Here is a 22,163-nt window from a genome sequence, read left to right as displayed (position 1 = left end):
CGTTCCTTCTTTGAAGAAGGGTTAGGACACAATGATGGAACAACAATCTCTTGATTGATATTCCTATTAGTGACTACCTTAGGTAAGAACCCAGGTTTAGTACGCAGAACTACCTTGTCTGAATGAAAAATCAGATAAGGAGAATCACAATGTAAGGCCGATAACTCAGAGACTCTTCGAGCCGAGGAAATAGCCATTAAAAACAGAACTTTCCAAGATAACAATTTGATATCAATGGAATGAAGGGGTTCAAACGGAACACCCTGTAAAACGTTAAGAACTAAATTTAAGCTCCATGGTGGAGCAACAGTTTTAAACACAGGCTTAATCCTGGCCAAAGCCTGACAAAAAGCCTGAACGTCTGGAACTTCTGACAGACGTTTGTGTAAAAGAATGGACAGAGCTGAGATCTGTCCCTTTAAGGAACTAGCAGATAAACCCTTTTCTAAACCTTCTTGTAGAAAAGACAATATCCTAGGAATCCTAACCTTACTCCATGAGTAACTCTTGGATTCGCACCAATGTAAGTATTTACGCCATATTTTATGGTAAATCTTTCTGGTAACAGGTTTCCTAGCCTGTATTAAGGTATCAATTACTGACTCCGAAAATCCACGCTTTGATAAAATCAAGCGTTCAATTTCCAAGCAGTCAGCTTCAGAGAAATTAGATTTTGATGTTTGAAAGGACCCTGAATCAGAAGGTCCTGTCTTAGAGGCAGAGACCAAGGTGGACAGGATGACATGTCCACTAGATCTGCATACCAGGTCCTGCGTGGCCATGCAGGCGCTATTAGAATCACCGATGCTCTCTCCTGTTTGATCCTGGCAATCAATCGAGGAAGCATCGGGAAGGGTGGAAACACATAAGCCATCCCGAAGGTCCAAGGTGCTGTCAAAGCATCTACCAGGACCGCTCCCGGGTCCCTGGACCTGGACCCGTAACAAGGAAGCTGGGCGTTCTGGCGAGACGCCATGAGATCTATATCTGGTTTGCCCCAACGTCGAAGTATTTGGGCAAAGACCTCCGGATGAAGTTCCTACTCCCCCGGATGAAAAGTCTGACGACTTAGGAAATCCGCCTCCCAGTTCTCCACTCCCGGGATGTGGATCGCTGACAGGTGGCAAGAGTGAGACTCTGCCCAGCGAATTATCTTTGATACTTCCATCATCGCTAGGGAGCTTCTTGTCCCTCCTTGATGGTTGATGTAAGCTACAGGCGTGATGTTGTCCGACTGAAACCTGATGAACCTCCGAGTTGTTAACTGAGGCCAAGCCAGAAGGGCATTGAGAACTGCTCTCAATTCCAGAATGTTTATTGGAAGGAGACTCTCCTCCTGAGTCCATGATCCCTGAGCCTTCAGGGAATTCCAGACAGCGCCCCAACCTAGTAGGCTGGCGTCTGTTGTTACAATCGTCCAGTCTGGCCTGCTGAAGGGCATCCCCCTGGACAGATGTGGCAGAGAAAGCCACCATAGAAGAGAATTTCTGGTCTCTTGATCCAGATTCAGAGTAGGGGACAAATCTGAGTAATCCCCATTCCACTGACTTAGCATGCACAATTGCAGCGGTCTGAGATGCAGGCGTGCAAAGGGTACTATGTCCATTGCCGCTACCATTAAGCCGATTACCTCCATGCATTGAGCCACTGACGGGTGTTGAATGGAATGAAGGACACGGCAAGCATTTTGAAGCTTTGATAACCTGTCTTCTGTCAGGTAAATCTTCATTTCTACAGAATCTATAAGAGTCCCCAAGAAGGGAACTCTTGTGAGTGGTAAGAGAGAACTCTTCTCTTCGTTCACCTTCCACCCATGCGAACTTAGAAATGCCAGTACTAACTCTGTATGAGACTTGGCAGTTTGAAAGCTTGACGCTTGTATCAGAATGTCGTCTAGGTACGGAGCCACCGAAATTCCTCGCGGTCTTAGTACCGCCAGAAGAGAGCCCAGAACCTTTGTGAAGATTCTTGGAGCCGTAGCCAACCCGAATGGAAGAGCTACAAACTGGTAATGCCTGTCTAGGAAGGCAAACCTTAGATACCGGTAATGATCTTTGTGAAGCGGTATGTGAAGGTAGGCATCCTTTAAATCCACTGTGGTCATGTACTGACCCTTTTGGATCATGGGTAAGATTGTCCGAATAGTTTCCATTTCGAATGATGGAACTCTTAGGAATTTGTTTAGGATCTTTAAATCCAAGATTGGTCTGAAGGTTCCTTCTTTCTTGGGAACCACAAACAGATTTGAGTAAAACCCTTGTCAGTGTTCTGACCGCGGAACCGGATGGATCACTCCCATTAGTAAAAGATCTTGTACACAGCGTAGAAACGCCTCTTTCTTTATCTGGTTTGCTGACAACCTTGAAAGATGAAATCTCCCTTTTGGGGGAGAGGTTTTGAAGTCCAGAAGATATCCCTGAGATATGATCTCTAACACCCAGGGATCCTGGACATCTCTTGCCCAAGCCTGGGCAAAGAGAGAAAGTCTGCCCCCCACTAGATCCGTTCCCGGATCGGGGGCCCTCAATTCATGCTGTCTTAGGGGCAGCAGCAGGTTTTCTGGCCTGCTTGCCCTTGTTCCAGGTCTGGTTAGGTTTCCAGCCTTGTCTGTAGCGAGCAACAGCTCCTTCCTGTTTTGGAGCGGAGGAAGTTGATGCTGCTCCTGCCTTGAAGTTACGAAAGGCACGAAAATTAGACTGTCTAGCCCTAGGTTTGGCTCTGTCTTGAGGCAGGGCATGGCCTTTACCTCCTGTAATATCAGCGATAATTTCTTTCAAACCGGGCCCGAATAAGGTCTGCCCCTTGAAAGGTATGTTAAGTAATTTAGATTTAGAAGTAACATCAGCTGACCAGGATTTTAGCCACAGTGCTCTGCGTGCCTGAATGGCGAATCCGGAATTCTTAGCCGTAAGTTTAGTTAAATGTACTACGGCATCCGAAATAAATGAATTAGCTAGCTTAAGGGTTTTAAGCTTGTTTGAAATCTCATCTATTGGCGCTGAGTCAAGAGTCTCTTCCAGAGACTCGAACCAAAATGCGGCCGCAGCCGTGACAGGCGCAATACATGCAAGGGGTTGCAATATAAAACCTTGTTGAACAAACATTTTCTTAAGGTAACCCTCTAACTTTTTATCCATTGGATCTGAAAAAGCACAGCTATCCTCCACCGGGATAGTGGTACGCTTAGCCAGAGTAGAAACCGCTCCCTCCACCTTAGGGACCGTCTGCCATAAGTCCCGTGTGGTGGCGTCTATTGGAAACATTTTTCTAAATACAGGAGGGGGGGAAAAGGGTACACCGGGCCTATCCCACTCCTTGGTAATAATCTCTGTAAGCCTCTTAGGTATAGGAAAGACGTCAGTACACGCCGGTACCGCATAGTATCTATCCAGCCTACATAATTTCTCTGGGATTGCAACGGTGTTACAATCATTCAGAGCCGCTAATACCTACCCTAGCAGTACACGGAGGTTTTCTAGTTTAAACTTAAAATTTGAAATGTCTGAATCCAGTCTATTTGGATCAGATCCGTCACCTGCAGAATGAAGCTCTCCATCCTCATGTTCTGCAAATTGTGACGCAGTATCTGACATGGCCCTAGTATTATCAGCGCACTCTGTTCTCACCCCAGAGTGATCTCGCTTACCTCTAAGTTCTGGTAATTTAGACAAAACTTCAGTCATAACATTAGCCATGTCCTGTAGGGTGATTTGTAATGGCCGCCCTGATGTACTTGGCGTTACAATATCACGCACCTCCCGAGCGGGAGATGCAGGTACTGACACGTGAGGCAAGTTAGTCGGCATAACTTCCCCCTCGTTGTCTGGTGAATGCTGTTCAACATGTACAGATTGACTTTTATTTAAAGTAGCATCAATGCAATTAGTACATAAATTTCTATTGGGCTCCACCTTGGCTTTTGCACATATAGCACAGAGATATTCCTCTGAGTCAGACATGTTTAACAAACTAGCAATTAGACTAGCAAGCTTGGAAATACCTTTCAACTAAATTTACAAGTAATATGTAAAACGTACTGTGCCTTTAAGAAGCACAGAAAAAACTATGACAGTTGAATAACAATGAACCGGAGTAGTTATAAAAACCAAATTTTTCCCGGTAAAAGCATAAATTTAGCAAAGGATTGCACCCATTAGCAATGGATGACTAACCCTTAATAACAGAAAAAAATGTATAAAATTTAAAATATAAACGTTTTTTATCACAGTCAAAGCACAATCTCACAGGTCTGCTGTGAGTGATTACCTCCCTCAAAATAAGTTTTGAAGACCCCTGAGCTCTGTAGAGACGTTCCGGATCATGCAGGGAGAGAAACAGACTTGTGACTGAATTTCTAATGCGTAGCAAAAGCGCCAAAATAGGCCCCTCCCCCTCACACACAACAGTGAGGGAAGTTCAGTGAAACTGTTTTAAATTTAAAATAAACGACAGCCATGTGGAAAATAGTGCCCAAAACAATTTTTTACCAAGTACCTCAGATAATTAAACGATTTAACATGCCAGCAAACGTTTAAAATCTAATAATATGAAATGTCATTAAAAAGCCTGCTGCTAGTCGTTCCCACTGCAAGTTAGGCTAAAAGTTATATGCATACAGTATTGTCCCAGTGAAGTGCCATTCCCCAGAATACTGAAGTGTAAACATATATACATAACAGCCTGATACCAGTTGCTACTACTGCATTTAAGGCTGAACTTACATTATATCGGTATTGGCAGTATTTTCTCAGTCAATTCCATTCCTCAGAAAATAATATACTGCAACATACCTCTTTGCAGGTGAACCTGCCCGCTGTCCCCTGATCTGAAGTTTACCTCACTCCTCAGAATGGTCGAGAACAGCAAAATGAATCTTAGTTACGTCCGCTAAGATCATACAAAAACTCAGGTAGATTCTTCTTCAAATTCTACCTGAGAAGAAACAACACACTCCGGTGCTGTTTAAAATAACAAACTTTTGATTGAAGATATAAAAACTAAATATAATCACCACAGTCCTCTCACACATCCTATCTATTAGTTGGGTGCAAGAAAATGACTGGGTGTGACGTAGAGGGGAGGAGCTATATAGCAGCTCTGCTTGGGTGATCCTCTTGCACTTCCTGTTGGGGAGGAGTTAATATCCCATAAGTAATGATGACCCGTGGACTGACTACACTTAACAGGAGAAATATTGTATAGCCAACCAGCACATATTGGCAAGTTCTTATCAGGTAGTATTATACATATAGTATACACTATTAAGGGTAGCATGTGTTTAGGAATTGTGCCTGTGTTTGGTTAATGTAACTGGGCATTTGTTTTCTATTGATTGGTTAGTAAGGAAATCAAAGCAACGCATTATCTTACGAACTGGATTTAATGAAGGCATTTATGTCAAAGCCAAGAAAACGTGTCACTTTTGACAGTATATTTTATTTTTAATTAAAAGCTCACTATTGTGTCTGCTTTATGGCTTATTGACACCATGGATGAAGGGTTGGTGATGAACCGCAGCAGATACCAAGAAGACAGTGAGTTAGGTCACAGAGAGTACTCAGCTCATTTAGCACTAGTCTAGTGCTCTCCATAGAATAATATAATAATAATATATTTTTTTTCCTTTCATTCTTGCTTGGCTTCAATCCAAGCACTATGTGGCACCTTTCGTGTTGTCCATAATGCAACTAATTTCTACACTTTGGGTGCGCAATGAGAGTTTCAGAAATCGCAAGATGCTTTGTGAAAAGTAACCTAAATAAGTTTTGTATGATGCGTTTGGTTTTAATGATGTACATAATGTACCATGAATAGAGCTGCAGAATATGTTGGTGCTTCAAAAATACATAATAATAATAATAATAATAATAATAATAATAAATGGCAAAAAGCAGTTTCTGGTTTTCTTAGTCCTCTATGAATCGAAATTGAAATGTAAAGATGCTGCTGCCAAAGAATAATGGGTGCTTGAACTAAGAATTTTCTTTATAGAAAACACACAACATAACCGACTACATTAACTACAAAGCTCTGTGAATTTTAGGTACAACTTATTAAGCTGTAAAACAATTAAGATGTCTAGAAATGTGACTTTTTCCTATGTTTAAAATTGGAGTGGACTAGTACCTTTTTCAGTGTGTGTGTGGTTTTTAACATATGTGAGGTACTCTGGGTCTTGGGCTATACAAGTCATTCAGCAGTTTTACATTTCATAATGAAATCGTTATTCAGAAATAAACTATCTATGCAAATGATTTTCACTGCGCTATTGTTAGCTGCAAATCTCTTTTTAGGTCATAGCAGTCTAACCTCCGATTCATTAGTAAAAATTATTGTCTTGTGTGGGCCTAGAACTTATTAATACAGCAGCAGCCAAGTATTCTATCTCCTGCTCTTTCCAGCCACATGGAAAATTATTTTGCACTTTATAATAACATCACAAAAAAAATAACATCCATCCCCCTCTTTGTTCAGAAGTTTTTGTTATTGCTTTATCTAAATAAATTTTTAAAAAAAGTTGTTTTTTTAAACAACTTTCCATTTTACGACTATTATCCAATTTGCTTTATTATCTGGTTATCCTTTGCTGAAGGACCAGCATTGCATTACTGGCAGCTAGCTGAACACATCTAGCTGGCCAATCACAAGAGACAAATGTGTGCAGGCACCAATCAGCAGCTAGCTCCCATTAGTGTAGGATATGTGCGCATTCTTTTTCAACAAGTGATAACAAAAGAACAAAGCACACTTGAAAATATAAGTGATTTTAAAAGTGTCTTAAAATGACACATTCTGAATCATGCAAGTATAATTTTGACTTTGTTATCCCTTGAATCTAACGTCATTCATCCTTTATAGGTATTATTGTTTAAAACGGAAAAATCTAAACAAAACAAAATGGCCGATCGTAGGAAAAAGACTGATCACCTCTACTGTAAAACTTCCATAGCTCTGTCAGGAGGCCAAATAATAAAGAAACCTTGGAGAAATATATTATGCAAATATTTAGATTTTTTTTTTTTTAACCTTATATTGTAATGTAGAAGTCTCTCCTTCACAACCATAACCGTGCATAGAAATACAGCTCTCTGTTTATGCAGTTTGACAGTGACTTCCGGTGGGAGGAGTTGTGCAGATTACCTGCATGCCGGTGTGGTGAGAGGACGCAGACACCATCAGCTCCCAGCTCTCCGCCACTTACCTGGAAGCTTGCCCAGGTTTAGAGTGTGGCGCTCGGCAGGGGTCAGACCTGCGCGAGAGAGGGAAGTCCCCAGTAGCCAGTTACGGCTCCAACTGTACCGCAGTTGGTTAACTTTTATTTCTGTTCTCGGCAAGCTGCACTTGGGAAGGGGTGTTGGAGGAATACGCCGGCAACTACCGAGTGAGTCCTGTGGCCCGGCAACCTGCCGCTTCAGGGGTCAGGATCTAACTTCTTGGTGCTACGGTATACTGGGCTGGGGTACACAGAAGGAGATACTCGGGATAGCTCTGTTCCCGCGAGGCTGGTCCCTAAAATAGACCTTACCTGGAAGCCCAATGCCGCTGAAAAGACCCGTGTGCGGGTAAATCGATTGATGTTCAGAGCGAGGCTGGAGGTATACACAAGCACAGCAGAAGCTAACGGAGCTGCTTCACTATAGGGCTTGGTCCCGGTTTATCGTCCTTTCCCCCCTGGTGGGGAGTCTAACTGCATAGAAAGGAGTAGTGGAGCAGTGCAGCTTCTGTGCAGACGCCTTTGATCCTCGGTGTGCCGGTTTTGTCCAGGCGAAAGTCGAGGCTGTGACACAGAAATCCGCAGCAGCCGAGTTTCGTCAAGTAGGCGGGCCGCCTTTATTCCCGGCTGTTTAGAGTATCTTCGCTGGAAAACAGGGTACCTTTCATGTTTTTTCTACCCTGGTTGATGTTTCCTTGCTACCTGGTTTTCTACAAAAAGCTCTGCAGTGCCTATACGCCCTCTCCAGTACTATAAGGCTGGCGTGTTCCGAGAGCTTGGCGTGTAGGAGTGACATTTCCTCCTAGCCAAAGTGTTAATACCTTGCTTAAATAAGTTGCTTTTTCCGGTGATAATTGGCCCTGGACAAGTGTGTGGGGAAGCTTATCTGCGTTCTATGCTTATTACAACTTAGTGTGGGAGACTGCCTAAACTAATTTCTCTTGCCTAGACAGCTATAGAGAGACGGATCCGGATGTCTATGGACCCACAACATTAATGTTATATGCATTTGATTAGTACAATGACATAGTTTGTGCTCTGCCTTAAAAATTTCCTTTTTGGTAGATATCATTGTAAAGCATCTGTTATTTTTCTGAATACTATAGCTTGATTTGGTGACAGTAAGTTACCTGGGTAATGAATGTCTATTGCAATGTCCTTTTCTGGAAAAAGTGCCTTCTCCATTTAAGCTATTGATTGGGGAGTAAAGTGTGTACAGTTGTTCTCTGGGTTAGTTGTGTATGAAACTCATGGTTAGTTAGTTCTAGGACAAGAATTTATTAAAAACAGGTTTGGCTGTATTGCTATAAGGGTAAAGTCGGTAGAGAGACTGTTCCCCCTGATATAAGGTGGGTTTCTTGTCATGTATTAAAGGCAGTTTCAGTAATTTAAATTTATTTGAGGGCTCGGCCGGGCTGGTCAGAGTCGAATTTTTTTGTGGCAATTGTATTAACTCATTCATATAACGTTTCCTTTGTAAAGGGGTCTTTTTTCTCTTTTTTCTTTTTTTTTTTTTTTTTCTCCTCCTTTCTCTGGTCCCCCTCCTATTCACTTTGTATGCACGGACGCATACTCCTAAAAAGTTTGGGCCCTATTTTCACTTAATTCAGGAGGGGCACGGGCCCCCCCTCAGATTTTGTACTGTGTGGCTCGTTTTTTTTTATTTTTCCCCCCTTTCCTCACAGGTTGTACCATCAATCCCCCAGGGTTTCCTAGGGCTTATGTCTGGTTGGCACAGTAGGGCCGGGTGTTCTACTCATACTTTTATTTTCACGTGTGTAACTTTCTTTTCACCCATCTTTGTGTTCTTTTTTGGTCTTGTGCCATTTCACTTAAAGTTATATGGATAAGTTCCTGCAAGGGAAATCTTCTCCCAAAATGCCGGTTAAAGCCAAGGATAAAAAAACTAAAGCCGTTGAGCTTGGCTTAGACACTTCAGTAGAACCTGTGACCAGCGTGGTGGACTCTCACTCACTATTTTCGCAACTGTCTGAATTATTTTCACCACAATTTGATTTAATTAGAAAGGAGTTAGGATCTATTTCATCTGAGATTACTGCCCTGTCAGTTGAAGTAAGACAGTTTGCACACAGAATGCAAGAGGCAGAAAACAGGATTTCTGACCTGGAAGATCAGGTTAGCACTCAGGAAAATATAATATCCCAACAGGATACTAAAATTACCAATCTTCAGGGTCGTCTCGACGACCTTGAGGACCGGGCGAGACGTAACAACATTCGAATTGTGGGTCTCCCAGAAGAAGCGGAGTTTGAAGATCTACTGAAGTTCGCTTCGGTCACGCTACCGCAGAAACTTGGTGTCCCACAATCAAGGTTACCGGTTGTAATTGAGAGAGCTCATAGAATTGGGGTCAAAAAAAATGTAGGCTCAGGACATAGTAAGAGTAGGATGTGTATATGCAAAGTGTTGAATTTTCAAGATAAAATTGAAATGATGAAATTGTTTAAGAAACTGCATGAACCTCTAATGTTTGGGAACAGTAAAGTTTTACTGTTTCAGGATTTCTCTGTCGAAACTTCATCGAAGAGAAGGATAATGGCCCCCCTCTGTACTCAAATTATTGACAAAGGAATCAACGCGCGGATGGTTTATCCGGCTAAAATAATAGTTGACTACAGGGGAGCTCGCCTAGTTTTTTCTGAGCCGGGAGAGGTGAAAGAGTTTCTCAAAGATAAATGAGATCTAGTTCACTCCCTCTCACTTCAGATTATATAAGTTTGATTCGGTACATTAAAATATGTTGTGTTTTTGGTTTAATTGTTCTCCTATATATGTTTTTTTTTTCCATTCCCCCACCCCTCTTCATTCTCTTTTTCTTTCTTGTTTTTTTTTTTTTTCTTTTTGAATTTAGTTTTTATATTTCTCTTCGGCCCTTCTCCCCCCCCCCCCCCCTCAGGATTTCTTGTTTTTTTTTTGCTCTTTTATGTCGTAGTACATGGAATTGAAATTAACGTCGTGGAATGTAGGGGGGATTTCTTCACCCGCTAAACGCAAATTAATTGTAAAACTCCTAGCTAAACATAAGCCCGACATTTCTTTCCTCCAGGAAACCCACATAGTGGAACAGGAGGCTAAAAAATTTAAGATTAAATGGGTGGGGGAGGTGGTATCCACTAATGCTGGAGCTAGGAAATGTGGGGTAGTGTTTCTTATAAATAAGAACTTAGACTATAGGATTACCCACACAGAAGTGGACCCAGAAGCCAGATTCATTATTTTGCATATCTATATAAATAGCATAAAATTTGTGCTTTGTAATATTTATGGCCCTAATAAATTTGATAGGAAATTTTGGGATAAGATTAAGGGGATACTGTTTCCGTTGGTAAAAGAAAATTTAGTAATTGGAGGTGATTTCAACATGACTTTACACCCGGAACTGGATAGGCTGGTAGGCAGAAATTTTCTAGAGAATAGGAGAAGCGCTAAACTCTTCCAATGTTTCTGCCAGAAGTTACAGGTTCATGACATATGGCGCAGGCTGAATCCAGATTTGCAGAATTTTACATGCGAATCCAGAGCCCATAGAACGTTTTTACGTATAGATTTATTTTTAGTTGCAGAGTCTTTACCAGCGGCTAGAATGGAAGCTGAGATTGGTGAGATCTTGGTGTCGGACCACGCTATCATCTCTTTAGGTATTTCGTTTCAGGATAGGAGGGATAGTCCTTCCCCCAGATTTGTCTACCCGAGGTATCTCTATAACGATCCAAGATTTTTGTCCTGGTTAGTAGTTAAGTGGAAGGAGTTCTGTGGGTTCAATTCGGGGCACTTGTATAAAATTGAGGTATTTTGGGAAACGGCCAAGGCAGTGTTAAGGGGGGATATTAAGGGGTATATGATCACGAGGAACAGGAAAGCGCGGTGCAGGGATATTCAGTTGTCTAATCAAGTTAGAAATGCCTTTCGAAAATACTGCAGGGATCGGTCTAAGGTTAATTGGGATGTTTATGTAGATAGCAGGAGAGAGAGAGATGCCTTCCTGCATCAAAAACACCAGCAAGAGGAGACAAAAATTACTATGCGGTTTAGGGGTCTTCATGGTAGCTCTGCTAAACACTTAGCCAGATTGGTTAAAGCTAGGAACAAGAAGAATTTTATCCCAGTAATACAGACAGAAAATGGTTGTACCTCGGATATTGATGAAATTTCCGGAACCTTTTTCCGATTTTATCAGCATTTATATTCTGAAGGGGAATATAGCTTGGATAATCAGTTGGAATTTTGGTCCTCTATTTCGGTTCCCGAAATCCAACAAGAGGAATTAGAAGTGCTAAATGCACCAGTTACGGTGGAAGAAATAAGTAAAGCTATTGCACGTGCCAAACTTAATAAAGCGGCGGGTCCAGACGGATTTCCGTCTGAGTTTTATAAAAGTCTCTCTGATCAGGTTATACCCATTTTAGAGAGACTGTTCAATAATTATTACATATTAGATAACTCTATTTCTTCTCTCTTCGCCGCGGCCAACATTTCCCTGATCTTAAAAAAAGGGAAAAATCTGGAGGATCCAGCCTCCTATAGGCCTATCTCTGTCCTCAATGCGGACTATAAAATCTTAGTGTCCATTATAGCCCAGAGACTAGTGACATGTTTGGATAGGTTGATCCATGTCGATCAGGTGGGATTCATGGCAAACCGTAGTTCCTCTAAAAACATAAGAAAACTAACAACCCTAGTGGACTATATATGGAATATAGAGCAACCGGAAGCGAAGCCGGAATTTAAGGACCTAGCGGTCCTTACATTAGATGCGGTCAAAGCCTTTGACTGCATCTCTTGGAGACATCTTTTTGCGACTTTAACGAGATTTGGTTTTGGGGGTAGCTTTTTTAACTTTGTTGCCAAAATATATCAGAATCCGGTGTCTTATTTGCTAGTGAATGGCAGGACTTCTCCTGGCATTCGCTTGCAGAGAGGTACAAGGCAGGGATGTCCACTCTCGCCTCTCTTGTTTAACATTGTCCTAGAACCGCTGGCGATTAGATTGCGAGAGGTCCTGCCCGGAATTCCGTTAGGTGGGCAGAATCTGAAAATTCTCCTCTACGCTGACGATATTTTGCTATTTTTGAATAAAACATCAGTTACCATCCCGAGAGTTGTTGACACGATAAAGCTTTTTAGCACGTTTGCGGGTTATAAAATCAATATGGGGAAGAGCGACTTGATGTGGCTCGGGCGGCAGCATAGGGAGCGCCCTAATATTTTATTTCGTAATGTTAATGCCATTAAATACCTTGGGCTAGAAATTAATAGAAACCCGAAACAGTGGTATCAGGCCAATTTTAGGTCACTTTTTCAGAAAATTCAGGATGACCTTAAGCTCTGGGCGGCTTTTCCCTTATCATTATCAGCCTCGGCCAATTTAATCAAATCTATAATTTTTCCCAAAATTCTTTACTATTTGCAGAATTTACCTCTTATGATACTCAATAGGGATTTGAAGAATTTATCTTCTTGGTTTTCGAAGTTTCTTTGGAAATCGAAGAAACCTCGAATTTCGATTAACAGGTTAACCCAGAAATATATCGAGGCAGGCATAGCCCTCCCCAGTATTAAATTATACAATTGGGCAGCTCTGATTAAAATAGCATTAGACTGGATTGCGCGGTCCAACTTGGTTACTACATACGAGTTGGAATCGTACATGGTTAAACCATGGTCCCTAGTGGTGCTTTTGCATTGCCCGCTGAAGGCTCTTCCGACGAAGGTATCCTCCCTTAGTTCAGTTAGGAATGTAGTAGTGATATGGCATAAATTCTGTAAACTGGCCAAAATAGATCCCTCTTTTTCGGACTTTCTGCCTATTAGAGGGAATCCTCTTTTTCGACCAGGAATAGATCATAAATGTTTTCAGGTCTGGATGGCTGGAGGGCTTGAATATGTGTATCAACTACTCGATAATGGTATGCAGATACTCCCGTGGGAGACCATTAGGGAGAAATTTTCTCTACCCAGTTCTAATCGATTTGCTTATTTTCAAATCCGTCATTTTCTTTCTGCTCAAAGCTGGTATGCGTCTGGAGGATGGGAGTGGCCCGAGATCAAGATCTGTATCAGGAAATTTATTGGAGGGGTTGCATCAATCTCTCTTCTATATGATATTATGCTTTCCAAACAAGGTATAGGAGAGAAGGATAAATTGTGCCAATCCTGGCGATTCTATTTTCCAGCCCTAGAGTTTGAGTCAATATCCAAAAGTCTGGCAACAGTGGTCAGATTTCCGGTGGTAGAGAGTTGGAAAGAATCTCATTTAAAATTATTAAACAATTCATATTATTCTCCGGCAACATTAACTAAATATTACCCGGGTAAACTATTTATATGTGAACACTGTTCGTATGTCCGGGCGGATATCTGCCATATGTTATGGACCTGCCCTAAAATTTTTCAACTCTGGCAGAAGGTACAATATTGGTATAACAGAGTATTCGAAAGTACTATCTCCCTGTCCTTTAAGGAGATAGTGTTACTATTTATAGAGGAGGGAAATAGTTCTACGCGGCGGGTCGTAAATACTATTGTATTGACGGTGAGATATAATATTTTCAAAAAATGGATGTCAAAGTCTCCCCCCACTTTCCCTTCAGTATTGAGAGATATTCAAGCTCATATCATTTTCGAATCTTTTCATTTGCAGCAGGTATCTGAAAAAAGAATAAGAGAATTTTTGGTAGGCTGGGCGCCGGTTATTAAAACCTATACTCCTAGTCTCCAGAAGCAGATCTTAATGCCATTTCGGTCCTCTGTGAGTTTTGCAGAGATGGTGTTATTGCAGGTATTTCCGGAGACTTGGCTCAGGAATGCTCGTGATATAGATTAAGTGGGGTTTATAGATACTTTACAAGATATCGTTTTACGGGGGGGGGGGGCTCATCTCTTTTTTTTTTTTTTTTTTTCTCTTTCTTTCTCTTTCTCTCCTTTTCTTATTTCTTTTTTGTGTTTTAGGATTGCTTTTGGTGTTTTAAGGGTTGTTTATATGCTTATAAAATATTAGCCATTATGATGTTAGTTGATATGGAATTCTGGATTTGGCCAAAGTATAGGTTGAAAACTCTGTTTTACTCAATATTGTAAGTGCATTATTTACAGTTTATTTGAAATATTTTTTCCTTTTGTTTGAAAGATTGATTGTCCTGCGTGACAATAACCATGTTCGGAATTTGGTAATTTCCTTCCTGTTTTGATTGGCTAAGCTTAAATAAAAGATTTAAAAAAAAAAAAAAAAAAAAAAAAAAAAAAAAAAAGAAATACAGCTCTAATGCTAAAATTTGCATTTCAAAATTCTTTGAGGGAGCTTGCAGCACTGAGAAGACTTCTTTTAGCATCTTGCCTAGGCGGAGAGATTTAGACACTAGGCCCAAGGTTGTGACTACTGTAATAAAATAACATTATTATTATTATTAATATCATCAGGTATTTGTAGAGCGCCAACATATTCCATTACATTACAACCTGCTAGTCTGCTTCCTCTGTTACTCTTGCATCAGACCCCTTAAACACCGTTACAACAAACGTATCTGATCTTTCTAGTTGAGCTCACCTTCCACGTTATTGTAAAAGTAACAGGAACGGTTAGACACTTTGGCACGGCACATGTGAACCTGAAACACGATTGAGAGAAAAAAAAAAAAAAAAACACAATCATGCATGATGAAAGAATGAAAAAGGAGAGAATGTAAAAAGGAAGACTAAAAATAAATTATCTTCTTGCTTACTGTACAGTTACCTTGACTTGGTTATTTTCCTGTTTCTTCACTTCTGGATGAATACAGAGCTGATCTCTGGACCCAAGAACACAAACCTTTGGCCTAATGGATTAAAAAAAAAGTTACAACCCATATGTCACTACAGGAAATGTCACAAAAGGTCAAGACTCAAAAGGACCCTTATGTTGAAAGGATGTTTCTGGAACAGGCAAAACTTGTATGTATGTATATATATATATATATATATATATATATATGTATGTGTCTATATCTCTCTATCTCTATATATATATATATATATATATATATATATGTATGTGTCTATATCTCTCTATCTCTCTCTATATATATATATATATATATATATATATATATATATATATATATATATATATATATATATATATATATATATATATATATATATATATATATATATATATATATATATATATATATATATATATATATATATCCATCCCTCAGTTTACGCCGGGGTTAGGTTCCAGAAGGAATGGTTGTAAATCGAAACCGTTGTAAATTGAAACCCAGTTAATAATGTAAGTCAATGGGAAGTAGGGTTGCCACCTCGGCCATGTTTTCCTGGACACTTATGAGTTACACATGCTGCAGGGTGTGCAGAGAGGAACATGCATTGTGCTGCTGGACAGCACAGAAATAGTGATACTGGACAGCATTATTCATGTTCCTCCCTGCACACCCTGCAGCATGTGTAACTCATAAGTGTCCAGGAAAACATGGCCGAGGTGGCAAAACTAATGGGAAGTGAGGGAGACAGGTTCCAGGCCCCTCTCAAAATTGTCATAAGTAACACCTAATACATTATTTTTAAAGCTTTGAAATGAAGACTTTAAATGCTAAACAGCATTATAAACCTAATAAAATAATCACACAACACAGAATTAAATTAAGTTAAATGAACAAAAACATTTGCTAAACAGCATTATAAACCTAATAAAACAATCACACAACACAGACTTCACTTGCATTTTTCTGCAAACAGTTCTTTCTATGCAATCCAATCTTGACTGATTTATAGACAGGAAGATCTTGTTCCTTTGAAATCTGCTCGATAGCTCAGGTCTGGTTAAACTGATTCATTTCAGCTTGCTTGGCTTTTCTGCAACACAAGCGGACAGCTCCACCTACTAGCTATTTTAATAAATGCACTGCTTCTCAATGCTTTTCAATAGCAGTCACATGACTGGAAAAAAAGGTTGTTATTCTGAAACGGTGTAAATTGAACCGTTGTAAAACGAGGGCCAAGTAGCAAAAAAGATTTGTTCCAGCCACCAATAGTTAAAAAACCTTTATTTCTTCATATGGGGTCTTTAGACAAACATACAACGTTTCAGACCTGCTATAGGTCCTTAGTCATGTATACTGAACATACACTGATTCATCATTTAAATACTTTACACCTGGTCAATTGTTCACCTGTTGTCATGTGACTACTCATTATTGTATCACTGCCATCTTATGGCCATCTACCATATATATTCCTATTGTAAAAAAGCATTCTGAATAGTCACATTGAAAAGGTTTAAGTATCAAACAATGTTAATAGATAAAATCATATGTACAAAATTAAAGTAGAAGAAATATTACACACAATATGCAGATATGCCGATACTGTTTACTTGTTATTTAAATGTTAATTTGGACTCTTTCATTTTAGAGTTGATTTCAAAAAATTGCTGCTGGAAATTATGTGGATTACTGTCAATTTGAACACTGTAGGCCTATTTTGAAAATAATCTTTTACTTTTCTCTTTAGTATTTTTATATGTAAAGATAATTTTTAAACATTTCCCTCCAATTTTATTCAGCCCATTAAAAGGGGTCATTAGAAAATTATTTTAAATTAAAGAAATGCAGGTATCATAATACTCAGCCCATTAGAAAGGGAAGATTTACCTATCCATAGAGATGTTTTAGGAAAGACAAATATTTAGTAAAACAAACTCCAATCGAATTCTTTATTCATACCCTTAGGTATTAGGCTTTCCAATTTGTATATCCAGAACATCTCTCTTGTTTTTAGTATATGTTCTCTATTACCCCCCCTCCTTGGTCTCTCAATCTGTTCAATTATTTGGAATCTGAGCTGACTGATGTTGTGACCCATAGAGAGGAAGTGAGAGGAAACAGGAGCCTCTTTGTTCTTGCATCTAATATTAGACTTATGTTCTGTTATCCTCTCCCTTACCTCTCTACAGGTCTCGCCCAAATAGATCAGACCACATGGACACTTGATCAAATAAATACAGTAACATGACCTGCAAGTAAGATATTTATTAATTTTGTATTTCCTACCATTTATGGGGTGAGAGAAATATTCGCCTTTAATCATTGAACTGCAGTTACTGCAGTTCAAACAGGGATAACATCCATCCCTCCTAGGGCCTATAGTCTTCTGTATGTTCAATCTGTTACTGCCTATATCTGAATGTACAAGGGTATCTTTGATACTTCTATTTCTTCTGTATGCTGTCATAAAATTTTCTTTAAACTCATTCACTTGAGGGTTACAGTCCCTTAGGATGTGCCAATGCTTTCTTAGAATACCATTGATCTTCTGACTGAATTCATTGAACTGTGTTACAAACACTAGACGATCTGTTTCTTTACTTTTGTACCTTTTGGGTAATTCTTTATTGTTGACTACATCTAGTTGTTCCTTGATTAGTGATATTGGATACCCTCTATTGATAAATTTATCAGCCATCTCCTCCAACCTTTGCTTACATCTATTCTCCTCAGACACTATGCGTTTAACCCTTAAAAATTGGCTCTTTGGAATAGCCCTGAAGATACTATCTGGATGGTAACTTCCATATTTCAATATATTGTTTTTATCTGTATCTTTTGTATGGATATCCGTTTTTAAGAAACCATCCTTAAAGTATACATAGGTGTCTAGGAACTCAATTCCAATTTCACTCATATTTAAAGTGAATTTTAATCCATTGACAGAATTATTAAGATCTTCAACAAAGGACAATAGGCTACCAACGTCACCCCCCCACACGCCAAACACGTCATCAATGTACCTCCACCAGGAGGCACCATAGAGCTGGAACAAGCCATGAGGGTACACAAAGTATTCCTCAAAGCTATTCATGAAAATGTTGGCGTATGAGGGGGCAACGTTGGAGCCCATTGCTGTACCCTGTTTCTGCAAATAATATGTATCCATGAATAGAAAATAATTCTGATAAAGAATAATAGACAGAAGTTCTATTAGAAACCAGATCTCTGCCTCAGTATAACTCTTACTAGATCTAAGCATATCTTCCACTGATGAGATCCCTGTTGTATGTTTGATAGATGTGTAAAGGCTTGAGACATCTAATGAAAACAAAATACATTTATCACCTACATGTCCTAAGTCCTGTAATTTAGCCAAAAAATCATTAGTGTCCCTAATGTAAGATGTAGTGTTCTTAACTAAGGGCTGCAATACTTTATCCAAGAAGGTGGAAATATTAGAAAATACTGAACCCATCCCTGCCACAATAGGGCGACCTGGGGGATTTTTTAAGGATTTATGTACCTTTGGTAATACATATATTACTGGCCTAATTGGATCTGTTACATATAAGGCCTCCTTAAACTTGTCTGTTATAATATCTCTTTGTGTAGCCAGAGTTAAGATGTTATTTATCCCTTTGTTAATCTGTATGGTGGGATCTCTGGTCAGTATTTCATAAACTTGGGTATCTTTTAGTTGCCTATTGATCTCATCTATATAATCAGATTTATTTAAAATCACAATGGCCCCGCCCTTATCGGCCTCTTTAATGATTATATTTTTATTCTCTCTCAGAGATCTAATGGCTGACATATCCTCTTTATTGTGTTTCCTATTTCTTTGCACCAATTTTCTTTTTTTCTCCCTTTTAAATAAGTTGTCCACTTCTCTCTGTACAAGATTAACATATGTGGCTGCACTATGTGTGGATGCTGGTGAAAAAGTGCTTTTTTTAGATAAACCAAAGTGCCTAATGTCATTAAACTTCATTTTGTTAATTGTGTTGGTGTCATTTATGTTATCCCTTTGCATAGAGAAATAAATCTTTAGCCTCAGTTTCCTAAAGAACCTCTGTAGATCTTGTTGAATTTTAAATTCATCACAATAATTCTCTAGGCAATAGGATAATCCTTTATTTAGAGCTGTTTCTTGCTCTTTTGTCATTTTCAAATTAGACAAATTAAAAATTAAATTTTCTTCTATGTGCTGTGTGTTATACTGTGAATTCTGGTGTGTAATATCGTGTAATGATTTACTTAAACCTTTAAAAACAATATGTGAATCAACTTGTGCATCAACTTTTGCAACATTAGACATTTCATATCCATTCTGTGAATCATTAAATGCAATAGTGGTATTAGTGTTACAGTCCACATTTACATATGAGAGTTCTGTGCAGATCCCCTGTTTGGGTGCTAGTCCCTTTGTAACAGCCATATCCCTCAAGGCAAAATGAGATCCATCATTTATACCCTTCGTACATACATCCATAGTCTCTGTTACAGGATTTTGGTCTATAGGATTACAGGTCTGGTTATATCTTGGAGCATCTAACAAGCTTAGATCAGATATTTTTTCTCCATGCTCACTAGTTATATCAAGGCAGCCCAGCCAGTCATTGGAGTCAGCCACTCTCACATAGGAACAAACTGCATGCATTTTATTGGAAAGTATTTTCGCCTCTCTTACCCCATATTCATTTATGCCATCCATTTGTGAGGAAAAAGAAAATTGGTGCAAAGAAATAGGAAACACAATAAAGAGGATATGTCAGCCATTAGATCTCTGAGAGAGAATAAAAATATAATCATTAAAGAGGCCGATAAGGGCGGGGCCATTGTGATTTTAAATAAATCTGATTATATAGATGAGATCAATAGGCAACTAAAAGATACCCAAGTTTATGAAATACTGACCAGAGATCCCACCATACAGATTAACAAAGGGATAAATAACATCTTAACTCTGGCTACACAAAGAGATATTATAACAGACAAGTTTAAGGAGGCCTTATATGTAACAGATCCAATTAGGCCAGTAATATATGTATTACCAAAGGTACATAAATCCTTAAAAAATCCCCCAGGTCGCCCTATTGTGGCAGGGATGGGTTCAGTATTTTCTAATATTTCCACCTTCTTGGATAAAGTATTGCAGCCCTTAGTTAAGAACACTACATCTTACATTAGGGACACTAATGATTTTTTGGCTAAATTACAGGACTTAGGACATGTAGGTGATAAATGTATTTTGTTTTCATTAGATGTCTCAAGCCTTTACACATCTATCAAACATACAACAGGGATCTCATCAGTGGAAGATATGCTTAGATCTAGTAAGAGTTATACTGAGGCAGAGATCTGGTTTCTAATAGAACTTCTGTCTATTATTCTTTATCAGAATTATTTTCTATTCATGGATACATATTATTTGCAGAAACAGGGTACAGCAATGGGCTCCAACGTTGCCCCCTCATACGCCAACATTTTCATGAATAGCTTTGAGGAATACTTTGTGTACCCTCATGGCTTGTTCCAGCTCTATGGTGCCTCCTGGTGGAGGTACATTGATGACGTGTTTGGCGTGTGGGGGGGTGACGTTGGTAGCCTATTGTCCTTTGTTGAAGATCTTAATAATTCTGTCAATGGATTAAAATTCACTTTAAATATGAGTGAAATTGGAATTGAGTTCCTAGACACCTATGTATACTTTAAGGATGGTTTCTTAAAAACGGATATCCATACAAAAGATACAGATAAAAACAATATATTGAAATATGGAAGTTACCATCCAGATAGTATCTTCAGGGCTATTCCAAAGAGCCAATTTTTAAGGGTTAAACGCATAGTGTCTGAGGAGAATAGATGTAAGCAAAGGTTGGAGGAGATGGCTGATAAATTTATCAATAGAGGGTATCCAATATCACTAATCAAGGAACAACTAGATGTAGTCAACAATAAAGAATTACCCAAAAGGTACAAAAGTAAAGAAACAGATCGTCTAGTGTTTGTAACACAGTTCAATGAATTCAGTCAGAAGATCAATGGTATTCTAAGAAAGCATTGGCACATCCTAAGGGACTGTAACCCTCAAGTGAATGAGTTTAAAGAAAATTTTATGACAGCATACAGAAGAAATAGAAGTATCAAAGATACCCTTGTACATTCAGATATAGGCAGTAACAGATTGAACATACAGAAGACTATAGGCCCTAGGAGGGATGGATGTTATCCCTGTTTGAACTGCAGTAACTGCAGTTCAATGATTAAAGGCGAATATTTCTCTCACCCCATAAATGGTAGGAAATACAAAATTAATAAATATCTTACTTGCAGGTCATGTTACTGTATTTATTTGATCAAGTGTCCATGTGGTCTGATCTATTTGGGCGAGACCTGTAGAGAGGTAAGGGAGAGGATAACAGAACATAAGTCTAATATTAGATGCAAGAACAAAGAGGCTCCTGTTTCCTCTCACTTCCTCTCTATGGGTCACAACATCAGTCAGCTCAGATTCCAAATAATTGAACAGATTGAGAGACCAAGGAGGGGGGGGTAATAGAGAACATATACTAAAAACAAGAGAGATGTTCTGGATATACAAATTGGAAAGCCTAATACCTAAGGGTATGAATAAAGAATTCGATTGGAGTTTGTTTTACTAAATATTTGTCTTTCCTAAAACATCTCTATGGATAGGTAAATCTTCCCTTTCTAATGGGCTGAGTATTATGATACCTGCATTTCTTTAATTTAAAATAATTTTCTAATGACCCCTTTTAATGGGCTGAATAAAATTGGAGGGAAATGTTTAAAAATTATCTTTACATATAAAAATACTAAAGAGAAAAGTAAAAGATTATTTTCAAAATAGGCCTACAGTGTTCAAATTGACAGTAATCCACATAATTTCCAGCAGCAATTTTTTGAAATCAACTCTAAAATGAAAGAGTCCAAATTAACATTTAAATAACAAGTAAACAGTATCGGCATATCTGCATATTGTGTGTAATATTTCTTCTACTTTAATTTTGTACATATGATTTTATCTATTAACATTGTTTGATACTTAAACCTTTTCAATGTGACTATTCAGAATGCTTTTTTACAATAGGAATATATATGGTAGATGGCCATAAGATGGCAGTGATACAATAATGAGTAGT

General features: G+C 38.9%; 1 protein-coding gene across 1 annotated transcript in view; it reads right to left on the bottom strand.

Annotated features, from left to right (window-relative positions):
* The window catches only part of RTEL1 (regulator of telomere elongation helicase 1), a 161,041-nt gene that overhangs the window by 119,141 nt on the left and 19,737 nt on the right, over positions 1-22,163 (bottom strand). The window contains exons 4-5 of the mRNA XM_053701471.1: positions 14,964-15,045; positions 14,778-14,838 (exon numbers count right to left, since the gene is read on the bottom strand). Coding sequence (XP_053557446.1) covers positions 14,778-14,838; positions 14,964-15,045 — 143 coding nt within the window. The remainder of the gene's footprint in view (positions 1-14,777; positions 14,839-14,963; positions 15,046-22,163) is intronic.

Source organism: Bombina bombina, chromosome 1 (assembly GCF_027579735.1).
Source record: "Bombina bombina isolate aBomBom1 chromosome 1, aBomBom1.pri, whole genome shotgun sequence".
Lineage (NCBI taxonomy): Eukaryota > Metazoa > Chordata > Amphibia > Anura > Bombinatoridae > Bombina > Bombina bombina.
The sequence above is the reverse complement of the archived record's forward strand: the minus strand, read 5'-3'. Positions and strand labels throughout refer to the sequence as shown.